The 17595-nt window shown below is 47.4% G+C and overlaps 1 protein-coding gene and 1 long non-coding RNA gene across 2 annotated transcripts in view; one reads left to right on the forward strand and one right to left on the reverse strand.

The window, feature by feature from the left end:
- Positions 1–17595, reverse strand: part of LOC144170691 (uncharacterized) — a 50335-nt gene that overhangs the window by 18079 nt on the left and 14661 nt on the right. The window lies entirely within an intron of this gene.
- LOC144170683 (uncharacterized) lies at positions 156–2842 on the forward strand. Its single transcript, XM_077700623.1, has one exon. It carries the CDS (start codon positions 171–173, stop codon positions 2715–2717), a length of 2547 nt encoding a protein of 848 aa, XP_077556749.1. The 5' UTR covers positions 156–170; the 3' UTR covers positions 2718–2842.

Below are 17595 nucleotides of genomic sequence, written 5' to 3' on the forward strand. Positions count from 1 at the left end.
GAACTAGTCCCTTGCGTGTCAAGCTTATGTCCCACCCGTATTTCCCATTGCTATGATTTTATAAGCAGGTGTTTCTTTGGCAGTTGCTACTGTGCTTTATTAAAACTACATGAGAGTTGGGAAAGTAGGCCTAATATAAAGAATGTTCTCTAGTGTCACACGGCACCAAAATGTTAAAAAGTTCTCAGGTGATTGTTTTTCTGCATTTCTTCTCCTTCAGCTCGATATACCATGACTACGAAGACGTGATCGTCCAAGATGCTTACATTGTGGACACCCTTAGAGATATTAGCAAGACATTAAAAGAAAAGTTCCTTGTCATTGGTTCCCAGATACAAAACAAGACTCAAGAACTTAAAGAAGCCTTTGGAGAACATGCCCAAGAAATAAAAAAGGAGATCAAGCTTTTAGGTGAGCAACTAAAGAACTCGCGTGAAGCCCTTGCGAAGAAGTTGTTCGAGCTTTTTAATCCCGCACAGTACTCTGAAGACAATGGGAACGCCTTCCAAGCTCTTGAGTCACTGGCAAGCCTTCGTGAAAAGCTACAGAACTTCCTTAACGATGTCAAGTCTGTTACGGGTGAAAAATGGCAAAAGCTTAAGGTTATCATCCAGGAACTGCGGAGCGAAATCAAGCAGAAAGTGCGGGAGCTTCTGCACGGCACTGAAAATACGGCTGCCTACACTGCTCTCGACGCCGATGATGAAACTGACGACGACGCTTACGTTATAGACACTCTCAAGGACATTAGCAAGTCCCTGAATGAGCAGTTCCTTGTTATAGGTTCTCAGATACAAAAGAAAACTCAAGAACTGAAAGAAGCCTTCGGAGACCACGCCCAACAAATCAAGGAGCAAATCAAGGCTCTATCCGATCAACTCAAGAAATCCCGTGACGCTCTCGCAAAGAAGCTTTCAGAGCTCTTTAACCCCGCGCGGTACGCTGACGACAATGGGAACACAAACCAAATTTTAGCGTCACTGACGAACCTGCGTGACAAGTTACAGAAGTTTCTACGTGAGGTGCATTCGGCTACTGGCGAGAAGTGGCAGAAGCTCAAGCTTCTCATTCAAGAACTTCGCAGCGAAATTAAGCAGAAAGTTCGAGAGCTTCTGTACAGCACCAAAAATTTGGCTGCCTACGCTGCTCTGGACGCCATAGACGATACTACCGATGACGAGTACGTCATAGATACCCTCAAAGATATTAGTAGGTCTCTAAAAGAACAATTTCTTGTAATTGGTTCCCAAATACAAAACAAGACTCGAGAACTGAAGGAAGCTGTCGGTGACCACGCTCAGCAAATTAGGGAGCAACTCAGGGCCCTCGACGATCAACTGAAGACCTCACGCGATGCCCTAGCAAAGAAGCTTCTCGAGCTTTTAAGCCCGGCACGTTACGCTGATTCCAACCCAGGCCCCAACAAGGTCCTGGCGTCCCTGGGCAGTCTCCGCGATAAACTCCAGTCTTTCCTCAAAGAAGTCCAATCATCCACCGCTGAAAAGTGGGAAACGCTCAAGGGCCGCATTCGGGACCTCCGAAGCCAAATTAGGAAGAAAATTCAGGAGAAGATATTTGGTCGCACAGCGGAAACGGCTTCACCCAGTAGCGTGGGTCAAAGCGATGACCAACAGGCTTCACCACTGGCGGAACGTGCCTTGTCTCTTGCAACCAGAATGTTTTCTTTGAGGTGGCGTTTGGACGTGCTGCTCAAAGAACTTAAGGATTCGGGTGAAGATCAGTGGCCGAGGGTTTTGGCCAAGATTGACCGCTTGCGCAAGGAGATTAGCTACCAAACAGCGGTGTATCTCAATCGCACCAAATCACAGTCCGCCTACTACGAAGCCAGCGATGACAGCGTTCAGGGAGAAATGTACGTTGTAGATACGCTTAAGGATGTCGCCCAAGTACTGAAACAGAAATTTCTTGTTCTTGGGGAGAAAATCAAGGCGAAGCTTGCTGAACTTCGAGGGGCTATCGGAGAGCGTGCGGTGTTGATTAAGGCCCAACTGCAGGAGCTGCAGTCACAATTGCAAAAGGCCAGAGAGGAACTCAAGGCGAAACTTTCCGAGCTTTTCAAGCCTGCACAGTACTCTCCGTTCAAGAGGTACGCTCCGGAAATTTACGAGAAATTGAACGGGCTTCGTGAAAAGCTCAGGAAATTTCTTGAAGACGTCAAGACTCTTACGGGAGACAATTGGGCACGTGCGAAGGGGGTCATCGCCGAATTGCGCCAGGAAATTAAGCAGAAGGTGAAGGAACTTCTCAGTGCCGAAAAAGTCAGCGAAGAGGCTATGTACCAAGCCGAAGATAACGCCCCGAACAGCATAGTGGAGACACTGAGGGAAACCGCGGTGATATTGAAGGAAAAGTTCAAGGTTCTTGGGAAAAATATCCAAGAAAAAATGATCGAGCTCCGTGGTGTGGTTGGCGAACAAGCCGCTGCGATACGACGGCAGATTGATTCTCTGAAATCTCAGTTCAACAAGGCTCACAGTGACCTCATGGCGAAGCTGTTCGCCATCTTCAGACCGGCACAGTACAGCCCCGACTTCGGAACTTCGCAAGGCTCCTATGATTTCCTGCAATTGAGGCAAAAGCTGCAACAACTTCTCTGCATTACAGCAACGAACCCGATAGAAGAATGGCCCCCGCTTGAAGACGCCGTTGATGAGCTGCATCGTGAAATGGAAGCGTATCTGAAGAAGCATGAGTAGTGAACGCTTTCTGAATAGTGACGGTCGCAATTATGCCCATTTGTTATCTCGCTCTCTGGAAGATTTTGTTTTCTGCTGTGTTTTTACATATGTAAAATGAAATAAATGTTTTGAAGCAGCAGAAATGGTCTTTGCCACCACTTACTCTGCGCCGTAAGGAAAGCCTAAAGGCTAGGTTTGGCCTGGGAATGTCCAATGGCGCCTGTGATAGTCTAGACAGTTGAGAAATTGTGTGACAATAGGGCCTCATTCACCTCAAGTGCCGAGAGTGGCTGATTGATTGCAAAACAATTGTTGAGCGTAAAAGTGGGTGGCTTTCTTAGCCCAGAAAGCCGCAAGCCACCGCTGCTGCCCAGGCGCGAGCGATGAAGTGCTCCAGGACCTCGCACTGGGAATTGGCCAACTTGCTCTCCCACTGCTGAGATGAAGGAGAGGAAGGCTGACAGGTCCCCATAAACAAAAGTCGCCGGATTATCGCCAAAGTAGCCAGAAAAGTTGCCCCTTTCAACTTTGTTTGATTAGGAGCCAGAAGAATGGTCATTTTCTGCAAGGCAATACTAGTGACTATCCGATAATATTCGTCGAAAATGAGAGCCAGAAATTTTGAGTAGCAAACTGGATCAAAAATTTTCTAGGGTGATATGGTTAGACAAATACACGGAGTTTCACTATTGCGATAGAAAAACGTAAATATATGTATTCTCTGGAAAATGCTGTGAATAAACTAATATTTGCAAGGATAAAACAAAAGCCGGGTGTGTACAGATTGATAATTGTCGAAAGCACTGGTTAACATTTAACTAGGTATTGAACAGAAAGAAACTAAAGAATTCGTGAGTCAACATTACGTCACATAAAGCATAAATGAAATTCATGCAAAAGAAAATAAGTTCAAGAACAATTCCATACTGGCAGTTCCGTTATAGATGTTCCCGTTCATGCGATTGAGTACCATCTTCTCCAGCAGCTTACCGACGCAGTTCAGGAGCGTAGCAGGATGATAAGACTCGATTGATTTGGGCACCTTTTTTTTGTTTTTTTGGAATTTCCATAAACAGCGGGTATCTGTCTATCTTTACAAATACTGAGAAGACACGTGTTTTCCTTTCAACCCGAAAGCCAAAGGGTTGCGCTACTGCTGTGGTCTAGCCTACTTTACTGAGGCCAGCACAGATATTTAAAATATCTGCGAAATGGTCCGAATATTTAGCATATCCAGCTGAGCATATTCTGGCTATGTGTCACCCAGCCTACCCAACACACTAAACACTTTTACACCTTTTCTGTCCAAAAAGGGTGTGCCAAAAAGTGGACGAATGGTGTTGATAGGCCATTACACCCTTTTTCTTAAATCTGAACACCCTTGTTTGTAGCTCTACATTCTTTTTGTGTGTAAAGCAGACTGTGGACAAACTTCAACACCCTTGGATTTTGGTAGGGGGTGAAAAGGTGCGGAGAAGGTGTTGAGCTGTTGATTGATCAAGGCCACGCATGCATGTATAATTGCACTGCGAAGTACAAGACATCTTTTCACACCCTCCTCCCCACCTAGGAAGAAATGTTAAAACGCAAAAAAAGATTGCTCGTCAGCAATGACCGCTCGTTTCAATGTACGTTGCACTTTATGACCCAAATTTTAGGTTTGGCACGTGAAACGCCAATTTGAACTTTTAATTATTTTTTTTTGCGATAGTATGCCCTTTGGCATAAAGTCCTAGAGGTACAAGTTGGCAACCGTTTCCCGGAGGAAATCCAGGAGACAGCGGTGGTGGGACCCCCACAGCCATCGTTGGAGATCAGGGGGTCTCCCAGGATGCAGGCCTGTGCCGCGAAGGTGTCTGGACCTCGCTGCACTCAGGGAAGGGCACGTCCATAGCAGGTGGTTGGTGTCGGCGTCTTCGGCAGGAACCGTACAGAAGGGGCAGGTGTTGGTAAACGGGCATGGTATCGTGGTGGCCACGCCCGGGTTACCGCAGGAGAGAGGGCCACCCCAACTCGAAGTCTACGTAGCAGGACCTCCTCCCAGTGAGCGAGCCCACTGGGAAGGTGTGTTCCACACGGTGGGAGGAGAGCGCCTGTGGCGCGACGCAGATCTTCCTTTAGTTGGACACATTGTTCATGTGGGTCCGTTGTCAGCAAGGGCAGCTGTCGTGGAACCCAGGGGAGATGACAAGAGCTATCCGCCGCAATATAAAGACTACATATACACACTATACTTTATCGCCCTTATTGCCTAAACAATGTCTAGTATAAGTGAAATAGCGGTGTTGGAAAGTCATTAAGCCCTTTTTCTTGAGTTTCAACACCATAATTTGTAGCTTCACACGCCTTTTGTGTGGCGAAATAGGTGTTGACCTACTAACAACGCCATTGGTTTTTCGTAGGGTGTTGAAAGGGTGTGAAATAAGTATTTACTTGCAAAAAAAAAAAAACGAGGAAAGCAGCGGAGCTGTGGGTCGACCTAGCTTAATCCGGTGTTTCTAAGTTTTGCTAGGTTTTGCTAGGCTTTGCTAAGCTTTGTTAGGTTTTGCAATGTTCTTGCTAGGCTAGGCTAAGTGCTGAGGGGTGAGGCCAAGTTTTGCAGGATTTTACAAGGCTGTTCCAGTCTGTCCTTCACACTGACATATTTCTCCAGTCTTGCATCACTAGTGCAAGCTGCGCGAATATTCTTACGTTTTAGTATCCCAAAAAGACTAGTGCCTTTAAAATGGTATAGTAACAGGTGCGCATACGCATTCGCCCTAGTTCTCAAACTTGAAAGCCGGCTTCATTGTTATAATACCCTATCAGTGGTGGTGCACCCTTTGAAGGTGGCGCAGTTCTTTTTCTTTGTAGTTTTTGCTAACGCCACCGAACCTAGCTCAAACTTAAACAGCTCCGCTGGTAATAAATTATGCCAATTCACATTGTTTTAAACATTAGGAGGAACAAAACACCGCTCCGCTTGTACAAAATGCTCAGTCCACCCTTGCAAACGGGTATGAAATACAGTAAACTTTAGATAACTCGAACTCGCATATCTAGAAATATCGGTTAAGTCGAAACTTTGTCTCGCCGTGCATTCACCTCCTGTAAATACGATGTATTTCCCCACCTTTATTTCGAAACTTTTTGGGGGGTGGAATGGGGGGGGGGTTGGGAGGGGGGGGCACGGATATCTCGAAATGTTGACAGAGAAAACCACAAGACAAAGTCCCCCACATGCAGCTGCTAAAGTCTCCGTGCAAACGCTTAGCTCCAACTAGAGCACTGCACGGGCCCTACCCGGCCCGCGGGCCGGGCCGGGCCGCCCGAAGTCAATTTCCGGCGGGCCCGGGCCGGGCCCGGGCTCAACGCCGTGGGCCCGGGCCGGGCTCGGGCTCGACGCCGTGGGCTCGGGCCGGGCTCGGCCTTGAATTCATATGCACGGCCGTTAATAGGTCCGACGTGAAGTGTAGAAAAGAGCATCAAAATGAATATTCTTGGTTTATTTTTGCGCGCTCCTTGCTGTTAGTTCTACTCATTGTTTTAAAAACGTGTTTTGCTAGCTCTGATGGCCACTATACTGCAATTTTAATGTCATTTCTTGTACTGCATCAAGATTTTATTTTTTTGTGTATAACATACCAAAAGATACGGTTACAAGGAATGCCCAAGAGGGGAAGGAATTAATTCAGATATCCTGGAGCTGTGCACCTATGTCTATGTATGTACACGTGTGTTTTAGATGTCGCACCAATCAAAATGCGGTTGCCGTGGCCGGGAATCAAACACGCATGCCAGAGAAACACCACCGCTTAACGACCACTGCAGGTGAAGTATTTCAACGCGCGTACATACTCGTTGTTTCAAATGCGGATAAAAAAATTTCAGCCATACGTACTTGTGGCCGAGACAACCACGTGAAGTTGCCAAGAGTCTGGTCATCAAAGGTGATGGTGTCTCTCGTGTAAGAATACGAGCTATTATTACGCCGATGTGGCGTGAACTGCAGACGGTGAAAGCTAAACTACGTGCACTTTTAAACACTTATTTTTTGCGTTCAGTTCGTGACGTGCTTGTACAGACTAGATGCTTCGTCTGATGGCCGAGAATGTAATAAACAAACTAACTTCAGCGTCAGAGACCGGGCCTGGTCTCACACGCGCGGGCCCTCTCTAGACCAAAAAATAAATCACCGGGCCGGGCCGGGCCTGGGCTTGAGGTGGCGGGCCCGGGCCCGGACCGGGCTCGGGCTAGGTGTTACGGGCCCGGGTCGGGCTCGGGCTTCGCGAAGCGGGCTCGGGCCGGGCTCGGGCCTTAAAATCAAGCCCGTGCAGTGCTCTAGCTCCAACTACGTCCCGAACGTGGTCGCGAACGTCAAATTTGAAGTTTCCGCCGCGGCGGTTGTTCCCTATCTAACGTGTCAAGCAACTGTGGGAATAATAACGTGTGCGTCACCGTGGCGCCACGGCGGGTTTTTTGTTGGTAAGCCGAACCACGGCCGGACCCAACCTCTTGAAAGTGCACGAAGGACGTTGTTCTGACTGTTCTTTTTTTCCGTGGAGCGCTTGTTACCAGCACTAGCTCTCATCGCAGTGACCTGGCCACAAATTTTCAGCCTTTCACCTAACTCAAAATTCCGCTTACCTCGAAATTTTAGCGGATTTTGAGTTAACGAGGTATTACTGTTACCTATAAAGTTGGAGGTCCTTTACACCTATTTCTTAGATGGCTGTCTTTCACGCCCTTTTTCTTTGTTTCCAACGCTTTAATTTGTAGCTTTACACCCCTGTGGGAAAAAAGGGTGTTGAAATAATGAACACCCTTCTTGGTGGGCGTTGAAATGGTGTGAAATAGGTGTTTGGTATTTAAGAACATTCTATGACTTATTCAACTACCTCACGATAAACAGTTAGTATAGCAAATCCGCATACTCACTTGTATATGCTCACATTAAAATGCATAATTGCAAAATTCACGCTAAAATATCAATTTTGCGGCAAGCCCTCCACCTATGTTCCTCTGCTGGCTATAAAAGCAAGAAGAGCGGATGTATTTCTAAGTATGTACTCGCTGTCCCCATGCATCCCGTTTTTTTTTTTTTTTTTTTTCTCAATTCATTTGTGGTCCAAGTGTGACTTGTGCGCTTTGAGTGTGCCTGTACGTCAATGCTGCCCGCTCAGCCGATCCACGTTGTCACGCGTAGCTGCGCTGCCCACACCCTTATTTTAGTGTGTTATGCAACTTTACACCCATTTTTAGGGTGTTCACAAAAACACCCTTTTTTCATACTTTCTTTTTTGAGCAAAAACACCCTTTAAAGGTGTAGCCACGGGACAAGATTTAAACACCCTTTTTGGCCGAAAAGGGTGTAAAAATCTTCTCCCGAAAAGTTGTGTGAAGGGTAATGTCGCAGCTGCACGGATGTGACGGGAATCAAAGCGATGCCTCTAGTTCCCCGTATCTGCACCTGTAAAACTCATGCACCTGCCAGATTCTTTAGAAAACCTAAAATAAGGAACAATAAATTCTACCATTCTTCCCAGCTGAGGGTGCAGCAATATATCAGCTAGTGTGCTTGAAAGCTTGAGCACATGTCATGGCTGTGTAATGCTCACACTGCATTCGTCTAACACAAAGATGGACGATTTTAGAGCGACAAAATGTTTTATGCAGCGTTTTTATAAGCAAGCAATTGTGCTTTGGTTTAGTACGCAGCATCATGTTATATTGTGAGCATACAAAAAAATGACACAAAGTCTGCGAAGTTGCTTTTGGCGATGTTATTTTGTTTTTCGCGGCGAAAACGACAGTAAAGGGGAACGCCCCCGCGCCAAACACGGCATCATAATATTCTACCTGACCTTCGGCCTCCTCGTAACTTAGTTTTATACTCTTGCAAAAACATCGAGGTGAATTATATTTAGCAGGCTACCTCCCCCAAGTTCAGATTATAAGGAGAAGTTTGGAGGCGGCCTCAAACACCGACTCGATCGACCCGTTAGATGAGGTTGTAATCTGGAGGGGTGGCTGGGAGGTATAGTGTTACAAGCAATTGTTGTTACTATATAGTTTTGCAAAACGCTTCCTGTTTATAGTAGGAGCACGGCTGCATAGGCAATCAATTTACACCCTTCGATTAATGAAACAAAGCAAGGCAAGGTAAGGCAAGGCTCAAGGGAAAAATGTCTTTGCTAGGCAAGTGTTTCCTGGCATATATATGTCCACCGTATAGGCAATATTAAAAGCCAAACATGATGACGCCGAGGTTTCTTGTGTCCACCCTTTTTTTTGTGGGAAACTTTTTCTTTTAAGGCGTTTTTACCGCAGAAGGCGTTTTAAGGTTTTTTTTTACCGCAACCGCAAAAATACAGTAAAAACAAAACAAATAAAAACACGCTGGGTCAGATTTTTGCGCGAGCTGTGCCGTTGGTTTTCCCCGTGACGTAGGCCACGGCACCGCCAGAAAATACGCCTGGCTTCGAGTATATTACGATGCTTCGAGTATTGCAGGCAACTAGAGTACTAGCGTCTGTGCGTTGCTTATCTGTTCAGCATTGTTTACGACTCTGATCTCCCTGTCCCGTGCTCTCTCCCTGGTTTTGTGCTACATTATGCTAAGCCATGCAATGATGCATGCATAATTATACGTAATTCGGTGCCTGGTGAACCGCGGGTAAGCCTTGACGACAACACCGCTGCATGGTAGCCGGGAACCACCGCGAAAAGACGAAGCGAACCCGGGCAGAGTTTCTAAGATTGCGAAGCGGCGTTTGCACGTGTTTTTCCCGCCAGATCCGGAAATACCATGTTTACGTGAAGCGGAGCGTGAACTCCGGGAAAAATATTATGGTTCAACGCCCGTGATTTCGGCTGGGCTGATTACCGAGAGTAAACGCGCACATGTGCGGTAGCCAAGAAACGCTTTCAGTGGGGTTTTGTCAGGGCTCGTGGACGCTTGTTCTTATCTCAGAGTTCTTATCTACCTGTTTGCAGGTACAAGGTGCAAACAAGCCGACCACTTGATAAGTACTCGATTAGACAACACGGCGCCTCTAAGCCCAAGTGGGCGCCAGGCGTATCGCACGACGACTGATCGCCGTGTGGCCAGGGGCCCGCCCGCTCAAGTGTCGGCGGCAGCCGGTTTATCGAGCATCTCTTCAGTTCGACATTTCATTTCATTCCAGCGCACCTTACAGCCGTAATGCTCATAAGTGCTCGTTTGCGCAACCCGCACTACCTGGTCCAACCCAGGGTGTCGGGATCTTCTGATATCCCTTTTTGGCGTCCGTTTTATTAGGTCATTACTTTTTTGAAGCTGTTTTCAGCTTTACAGGTCATTTAGTTGCCTAAGACAGCCCAATAGAACCAGTGTCTGTGGACGAGAAGTACTAGGATTGCAAACTCTCAACACTTCGTGAAGAATCAGAGGGGAAAAAATGGCTCCAATCCACGCTGTGAAGGTGGTTGGAAAGCAAAGCTGTGAACGACCTCCACAAAAATTTCACATGTGACGTCATTTGAATTCGCACACGTGGCTCTAGAAAGAGTGAAACCAGAGATTCTGCCAGCTGTTACGTGGGGTTCGCGGGGGCGGCGTCCCGAACGCAGCAGCGTCGGCCACGGCCGGGCTCGAGCGGCGGAAGCCGCCGCTGTAGCCCGGCCGAGCGTTGGAGAAAAGAAAACGGAGAGAATCGTGTTTCGAAGGGTGAGACAGCGGAACCTAGCCATCCTGATGTGCTAGCTCGGAGCTACCCCACCGCGTGACACAAGCGCAGACACCGAAACAATCCGACATGTGAGCTTAGTCATTCCCATTTTTACAGATTTAAACTACATAGTTTCGTAAGTCTGAGAATTGCGAGAAAGGTGACGGAAGTTTTATAATCTCTATTTATGAGAACCAGTTGCTGCATTCGTCTTTTGTAATACTTGTTAAAACACAACGAAGTGGTCTTCAGCAATTTAGAAAACGCAGTCCCATTCGTGCCAAGCAGTGCGCAAAAGGCGGCGATTCTGTAGCGGCCAGATGTCTGTAAGAGGTCTCAACATTTTGTTTTCCCGCCCTGCAAACCAATCCTTAACGTATGTTTGTCGTGCGACCACTTAATTCCGTCGGTTCCGGGTTACCCAGGAGGTGCTGTCGGATAAGTTAATCAAGCCGTGCTGAGTAAGCGCGCAATGGACGCGAAACTGTGCCAAAACAGGCCCAACACCTCCGCTAAAGCAGACGACAATGCCGACGGAAGGGTCCCGCCGTCGCTCCTGCCGGGGTGAGCACGGGGAATGCTGGGTAATAGCGCCCTATCGCCGCGCCATCTACACTGTGCTCCGTGAGTGAAAAGCGCCATCCACCTCGCCAGATACATTGGGAGTTTCTTGTCCTGTACGCCACGAAAGAACCGCTGGCTGGTAGAGGTAGAAAGCTTTGCTTTAAAAGCGGCAAGCAACAAATGCTGGCAAAACTACACGTATTGCCTGCTCAAGACGCTGACGGCTGTTATTTTTTTAGAATTAGTTCCTTTATGGTCAGGGGAACAGGGATTGTTCGCGAGGAAGTGCCAGCTACAGTGGCACTCTCTGTCCCGCATACGTGAGCTCCGGGGTGTCGCACCGGCCCACACCGCCCTCTTGCTCGCTGCAGGCCTGTTCTTGGAAAGACTGTGACAAACCCGCGATGGATGGGAAGGATCATCCGGGTATACCTTGCGCAGCTACAGGTGCAGTTACAACGAGAAATTGCCGCACAGATTCTTCGACCCTTGCCCCCCGGGCATACATGGAGAAATCACGTGTAACTAAACCGCCAGCGAGCGGTTATTTGAGGACGCGCTGGCCATTTGCAGAATTCAATGCGTAATCCGACCACAGTACTACCAGTCGAGACGTATTTATTGCACATAAAGTAGTCTCCTCTCCTGTATTTGCGGTTCCTAGACTTCCTTTTCTTTTCTTTTCTTTTTTTTTATTTTACTACGCAGAGCGTAGTAGAAAGTCGTGTTTTTATTTTTTTTTATTTTTTCCCCTTTTCACTATGCAGACCGTAGTACAATGTCAAACTCTGCCTTCTATTGCAGTTTGCTGTAGCTGACCGCTGTAAGGGTGGTGGGCGCTCCCTCAAGTGATTTTCGCTTTTACTCCCACCTCCTCCATCAGTTGTACTGATGGAAATAAAGACTATTATTATTATTATTATTATTATTATTATTATTATTATTATTATTATTATTATTATTATTATTATTTTCTTTTCGGAAGAGGCTTTCTGCTGTGAAGCCTCATCAAAGAACCCATGGGCGCCTCAAAATTTAACAAGAAATCCTGACCAAGGTGCGATTAGCTTTATTTCCGCACAATGGAGCCCTATTATGGCCCTCAACAAACGCATAGCTGTTCCCTTTTTGTGTGCAGCATTTCTCGGTGTCGTTGCAACTGAATGCGGCAAACGCAGAAACGAATGTAGAGATTAGCGTCAGTGACAAAGGAAGCGAAGCTCGTGACTGCTTTAAAAAGCCTAGGATGCACATTCCGCTGTCAGGACTCAGTGACAATGTGCTTGCAATCGTACTAGAGCTGCAAGATATTGACAATCTCACAGGTCTAAGAGTGTTTCTGCTTTTTCCCAAGTGTCTAAGTGAGTTTTTTAAGTTACCTCCCTCCTAAGGCGTACTCACAAATGCCTCTAAATTTACTTGTTTAAAGCTGTATTCTGCAATCATCAATGCTCACCACTCACCGAATCAACCAATTTGGTTTTTCGCGAGGTAGCAGCTCATGTTGCTTTGAACTGCTTTCAAGCCTTCCTGGAACTCTATGTGCGCCGACAAACAGAAGAAAAAAAGATGTTGAGTGTGTTTCCGACTTTCATAAAGGAGAGGAGTCCGATGATATCAACTCATAGAAATTTGGTCCGCTGCTTCTGGTGCGAAATGCGTACACCTGACACAAAACTAAAATGCATGGGTGGACGCAAATGCTGGTAGTTGAACACTGACTTATTGAGTATCATCTCGCGAAAAACCTAAAAAGGCAGCTGATACTTTGATACCTCTCCTCCTTTTTTTGTTCTTCAATAACATCAAACCTCACAATTTTGTCCACATCGGATATATTCGGTGAAAATTCCAGTAACTAGAATGAAAATATCTAGTGATATCGAAGTGAAGATGCGCATTCAATAAAATGTTCGTACACTTAACAATTCGACTGTTAGTTTTTAGGGTTAAGGCTAGAAAGAGCATCGGGAATGGTTGCTGACTTTTTTTTTTTTTGTATTGGTCTCGACAAGCGACTTCGGCCGCCGATGTTAATTTTACCCCACATGGAGGTTGTTCATAGACATTCAGTAATAAAACTACCCACATCCGGCTCTGCGTAAAGTTGATTTTCACCCACGTGGTCTTCCTATACATTCGCAACATTAAAAATATATAGGAGAGAAAAATTGCACGGGGCTGGACAAATGAGCAGTCGTAATCTGTTAGAAAAGCTCGTGTTTCTCAAGGCTAACAGGCTGCGATGGATCAGCGGCAAACGCGTTGTGCTGCTGAGTCCAAGGATTCGGCTTCAATCCCGGCGGCAGTGGCTGCTTTTCTCATGGAAGCGAATAGCTAAAACGGCCGTGTATCGACATTTAGGCGCATGTTAAAGATTCCCACGTGGTCAAAATTAATACGGAGCCCTCCACTACTCATAGCCCGGGTGTAGTTTGGGTGCGTAGAACCCCACAATCAATCAGTTTCTAAAGGCTCTGCAATACTTCAGAAAAGTGAGTGCGTGCATTCAGATTCATCAGATGTTCCATTCTTAACGAAATCTGCAGAAGAGAAATTCCCCGCACACCAATAGATGAAGAAGTGTTGCTAAAGAGATATCAGTGTGTCGCATTCTTTGCCGAGTACCCCCGCAGCCAAGACCGTGTAACGCCCTGCATTTCCACAAAAATGCAGATTTCTCGAAAGTTGCACCTGTAATCGTTATAGTGGCCTAAACGGAGATAATTAGCAGAAATGAAATTTTAAAAAATTATAAATATGAAAAATATTAAATATTTACGAAAAATGGCGAACCGTGTGGCATTTCCACAACAATGCAGATTCCGGGGAAGTTTCACCTGTAGCGGTTATAATAGCGTAATTGTAGAAACAGTAAAGCCCGCTCATATCGAACAGCGCGAGGATTGTAAAATAGTTCGATATAGCAAAAATTCGATATAGAAAGCGAAGCAACAAAAAAACTTGTATGAGAGCAATCTTGCCGACTGAGTCACGAGCTAAGGCTGAGCTCTTACCACCCTGCAGTTCACTGTTGATACGACACTTTCTCGGAAAGAAAACAATCATTTATTATGGCGAAAGAACTGCGTGAGTGTAGCCTGCTTCTTGGAGCACAACGCGTTGCTGGTGACTGCTTGCTCCACGGTATCTAAACAGTCGACAAGCACAAAACCGCTGCCCTCAGTGGCACTGCAGTTTCGCCGTAGCAGGGCCACGGCAGCGACAGCTTCGCTCGTGCTCGGAAGCGGCACGGAGTACTCGGCGTCTTCGACAGAGTGGAGACAAGCATGGATACAAGCGAATAACCGTAAACCCAGCCATAGAGTTTCTTCTGTAAGAAACTCTATGAACCCAGCGAACCGAGCAAGGTCGGGCAGCGAGTGGCGCGGACTTGAAGTTCGGGGACACCGCAGCCCGCAACGCCCAATGTGGCGCTTTCGGCTCCAATGGCATGCATGCGTGAAGCTGGTCCACTCTGCCACGGCCGGTTTAACGTTGGGTTTGGACGCGCCCGAGCTCGCGCGGGAGTCGCAAGCCACACCCGCGCCACCGCTGCGCGCCGATGTATTGCGGGAAAGCCTGCCGCATTCCTAAGGAGAGGGAAAAAATTGTCCGCGTATCTGCTCCTTTCGTTGCAAATGTCGTCAAAAGACGATAGTCTTTGTAGACATTTGCCAAGGAAATGCCCCCCTTTGCTTTCCCGCTCACCGCTCATGCTGTTCCTATACCGCCGCGCTCATCCCAAGGTAAACACGCTAAAGGTTTACGCAAGGCGATTTGAATTTACCGCGTTCTACTGCTACAGGCCAGGTTCCTCCATGCCAGCGCTGCAGTACGGCGGAGACGCGCGTGGATGGAGGCGACCGACCACAAGGTTTATAGAACCACTTGGCCGTGCTCAACGTGCGTTCCAAGCAGAACGTGCAACCTAGCTAGTGGAACCTTTCGTTGCTGTTGCCGCGTGATTTTTCATATGCCGCCAGGAGGCGGCGGCTTTCCGCATGACATGACATGACAAAGACTTTATTAAATCGCCTGCAGTAGGCACCCCGTTGCCGGGATACGTAGACGCGGCCTAACGTCGGTCCTGTCTGGACCCTCTGACCCTCTACTCGTCAGCGTATTCGCTACTCGCCCCCAGGCTAGTCGCCGTTACCCCGAGGGGTGGCTGACGCCTCGCAGCTTTCACTCGGTCGCTGTCTTTCGAGGGCCTCCAGGACCTGCTGGACGGCCAGGAGTTGGTCTTCCTTGTTATAGCTCCGCGCCGCGTCTTGAAGCCACGGCGGGATCACAGTCTCTGTTTCCGCTTCTGCTGGTCTTGCTGCACAATCCCACAGGATGTGGATCATAGTGGCCCGAGCCCTGCGGCACACCTTACACGTGTCGTCCGGATACTGTTCTGGGCATATGTGCTTCATTATGACTGGAGTCAGTAACGAGCCCGTCTGCAGCTGTCTAAATAGCGCCGCCTGCTCCCTGGTAAGATCAGGGTGCGGCGGTGCCATTACTCGTCTGTTCATGCGATAATACTTTGTCGTTTCGTGGAACGTGCCCATCCTATCTTTAGTTTCCGCCCACAGCTCTGCAGACAGGCTCGTTTCTGCTGCGCGGCCAGATAATTCTCGCGCAACAGAGTTCGCCGTCATGTTGTGGTTGTCCGCAAGTTAAGACACATCTGTCCCCACGTGGGCGGGGAACCACTTCACTGTTACTTTTCTGTCCGTAAAATCCAACGCGGTGAGCACCCGCACTGCTCCACGACCCGGCCTGCCCTTCGCAAAGTTCCTTACGGCTCCCTTTGAGTCACAGAGGACTGTCTTGGTGTTTGGGTCCGCGATGGCCAAGGCTATGCCCACCTCTTCGGTGCTCTGCGCCTCACATGTTTGAACGCTCGTTGCAGAGACTGTCTCTCCGGTTACTGCGTCGATCACCACTGCAGTGAAGGCTTCCCGGTTACGGTACTCCGCTGCGTCGACGTATCGGGTGCCAGGTGCGTTGGCGTGTTGCTCGATCATGGCTTTCGCTCTCGCCTTTCTCCTCTCCTCGTTGTGGATAGGGTCCATGTTCCTGGGGATGGGTTGTACCCGCGTCCCTCTTCTGATGTTAGTCGGTATGTCCTGTTGTCTGTTGAGTGGTCTACCGCTCGTTCCGGGCTCGAGTCCCAGCTTGGCTAAGATGGCTCGACCGGTCTTCGATTCCTTGAGCCTCTCCATCTGGGCGGCCCGCTGGGCTTCGCTGATTTCCTCGAGCGTGTTGTGCACGCCGAGGTCCATGAGCTTCTCGGTGCTTGCGCTGTCGGGAAGATCGAGTGCTGCTCTGTATGCTTTGCGTATAGCTGCATTTAGACGATTGCTTTCCGCCGCTTTCCAGTTGTGGTAGGAAGCGACATACGTTATATAGCTAACGGAAAACGATTGGATCAGCCGTATCAGACTGTCCTCCCGCATGCCGGCTTTCTTGTTGGCCACCCGCTTTATGAGGCGAGTGGCCACTGTGACTTTGGTTAGGAGTCGGTGGACCGTCTCCCCGTTGGTGCGATTCTTTTCGATTTGAAAGCCCAGCACTCGTATCTTCCTGACCTCAGGAATCTCTTGTCCGTTGCCGGTCCGTACCACGATTCTGTTGTTGACCGGGTTGTCCTCGCTCGTCTCGCTCGTCTTTAATTTCCATCTCGGTGGAATTACCAGGAGCTCCGATTTGCTTGGCGAGCAGATAAGTCCCGTTCCTTTCAGCTGGTAGTAGATGTAGAATATCATTTGCTATCGAAAAACCAAGCATTCATATTTTTTTTTAATAAAGGAACACTGTAAATATCCCTTGTGTACAAATTTGCTGTCTTATATTTGCGTAATGTCTTGTTCTTGTTCAACAAAGTTGACAAGTATGAACATATAAACCGGGCTTAGACGCTCACATTTGGCTGTGAGTATATAAGACTATTGCCGCAGTAGGCATTTTACTTTGGCCGGGTGGCTGAATCGAGTCACAGACAAACAGACAGATGGACAGACAGACAGACAGACAGACAGACAGACAGACAGACAGACATACAGACAGACCGAAATTTCTGGGTTTAAGTAGCCCAAGAAAGACTATCGTCTTTAAAATCCCGCGCGGAAAAGTTCGATATATTCATTGCGAGCAAAATCCCGTTCGATATAAAAGTTTTAAATGCATGTCATTTTTACCAGAATTATGCAAGGGTTTGATATAGGCAATAATTCGATATATCCGTGTTTGATATAAGTGAGCTTTTCTATAGATTGGTCGAACGAAATTTTGAAAAAATAATAAATAACAAAAATATAAAAAATAAGGAAAATGGCATATCGTATGACGACCTGCATTTCCACAATAATGCAGATTTTGCGGAATAAGTCCCACCTGTAATCGTTATATCAGCGTAAATGAGATAATTTGTAAAAAGGAATTTTGAAACACTAATAGAATAAGAAAGGTGTGAAAAAATTACGGAAGTTGGCGAACCATGCAACGCTCTGCATTTCCACAATAATGAACATTTCGCGAAAGTTCCACTTCTAGCCGTTAAAATAGCGTAAATGGAGATAATTCGTCGGACATGGTTTCGAAAAAACAAAACATTTGGCTAGAAAAAACTCACACTCAAGTAAAGTGGCATA

Source organism: Haemaphysalis longicornis, unplaced genomic scaffold, assembly GCF_048455015.1.
Source record: "Haemaphysalis longicornis isolate Haplotype H1 unplaced genomic scaffold, Haemaphysalis longicornis Haplotype H1 scaffold_2, whole genome shotgun sequence".
Taxonomy (NCBI): domain Eukaryota; kingdom Metazoa; phylum Arthropoda; class Arachnida; order Ixodida; family Ixodidae; genus Haemaphysalis; species Haemaphysalis longicornis.

Bases quoted from the DNA above. Each gene is read 5' to 3' on its own strand.
- LOC144170683 (XM_077700623.1), top strand. From the start codon at position 171: ATGTTAAAAAGTTCTCAGGTGATTGTTTTTCTGCATTTCTTCTCCTTC.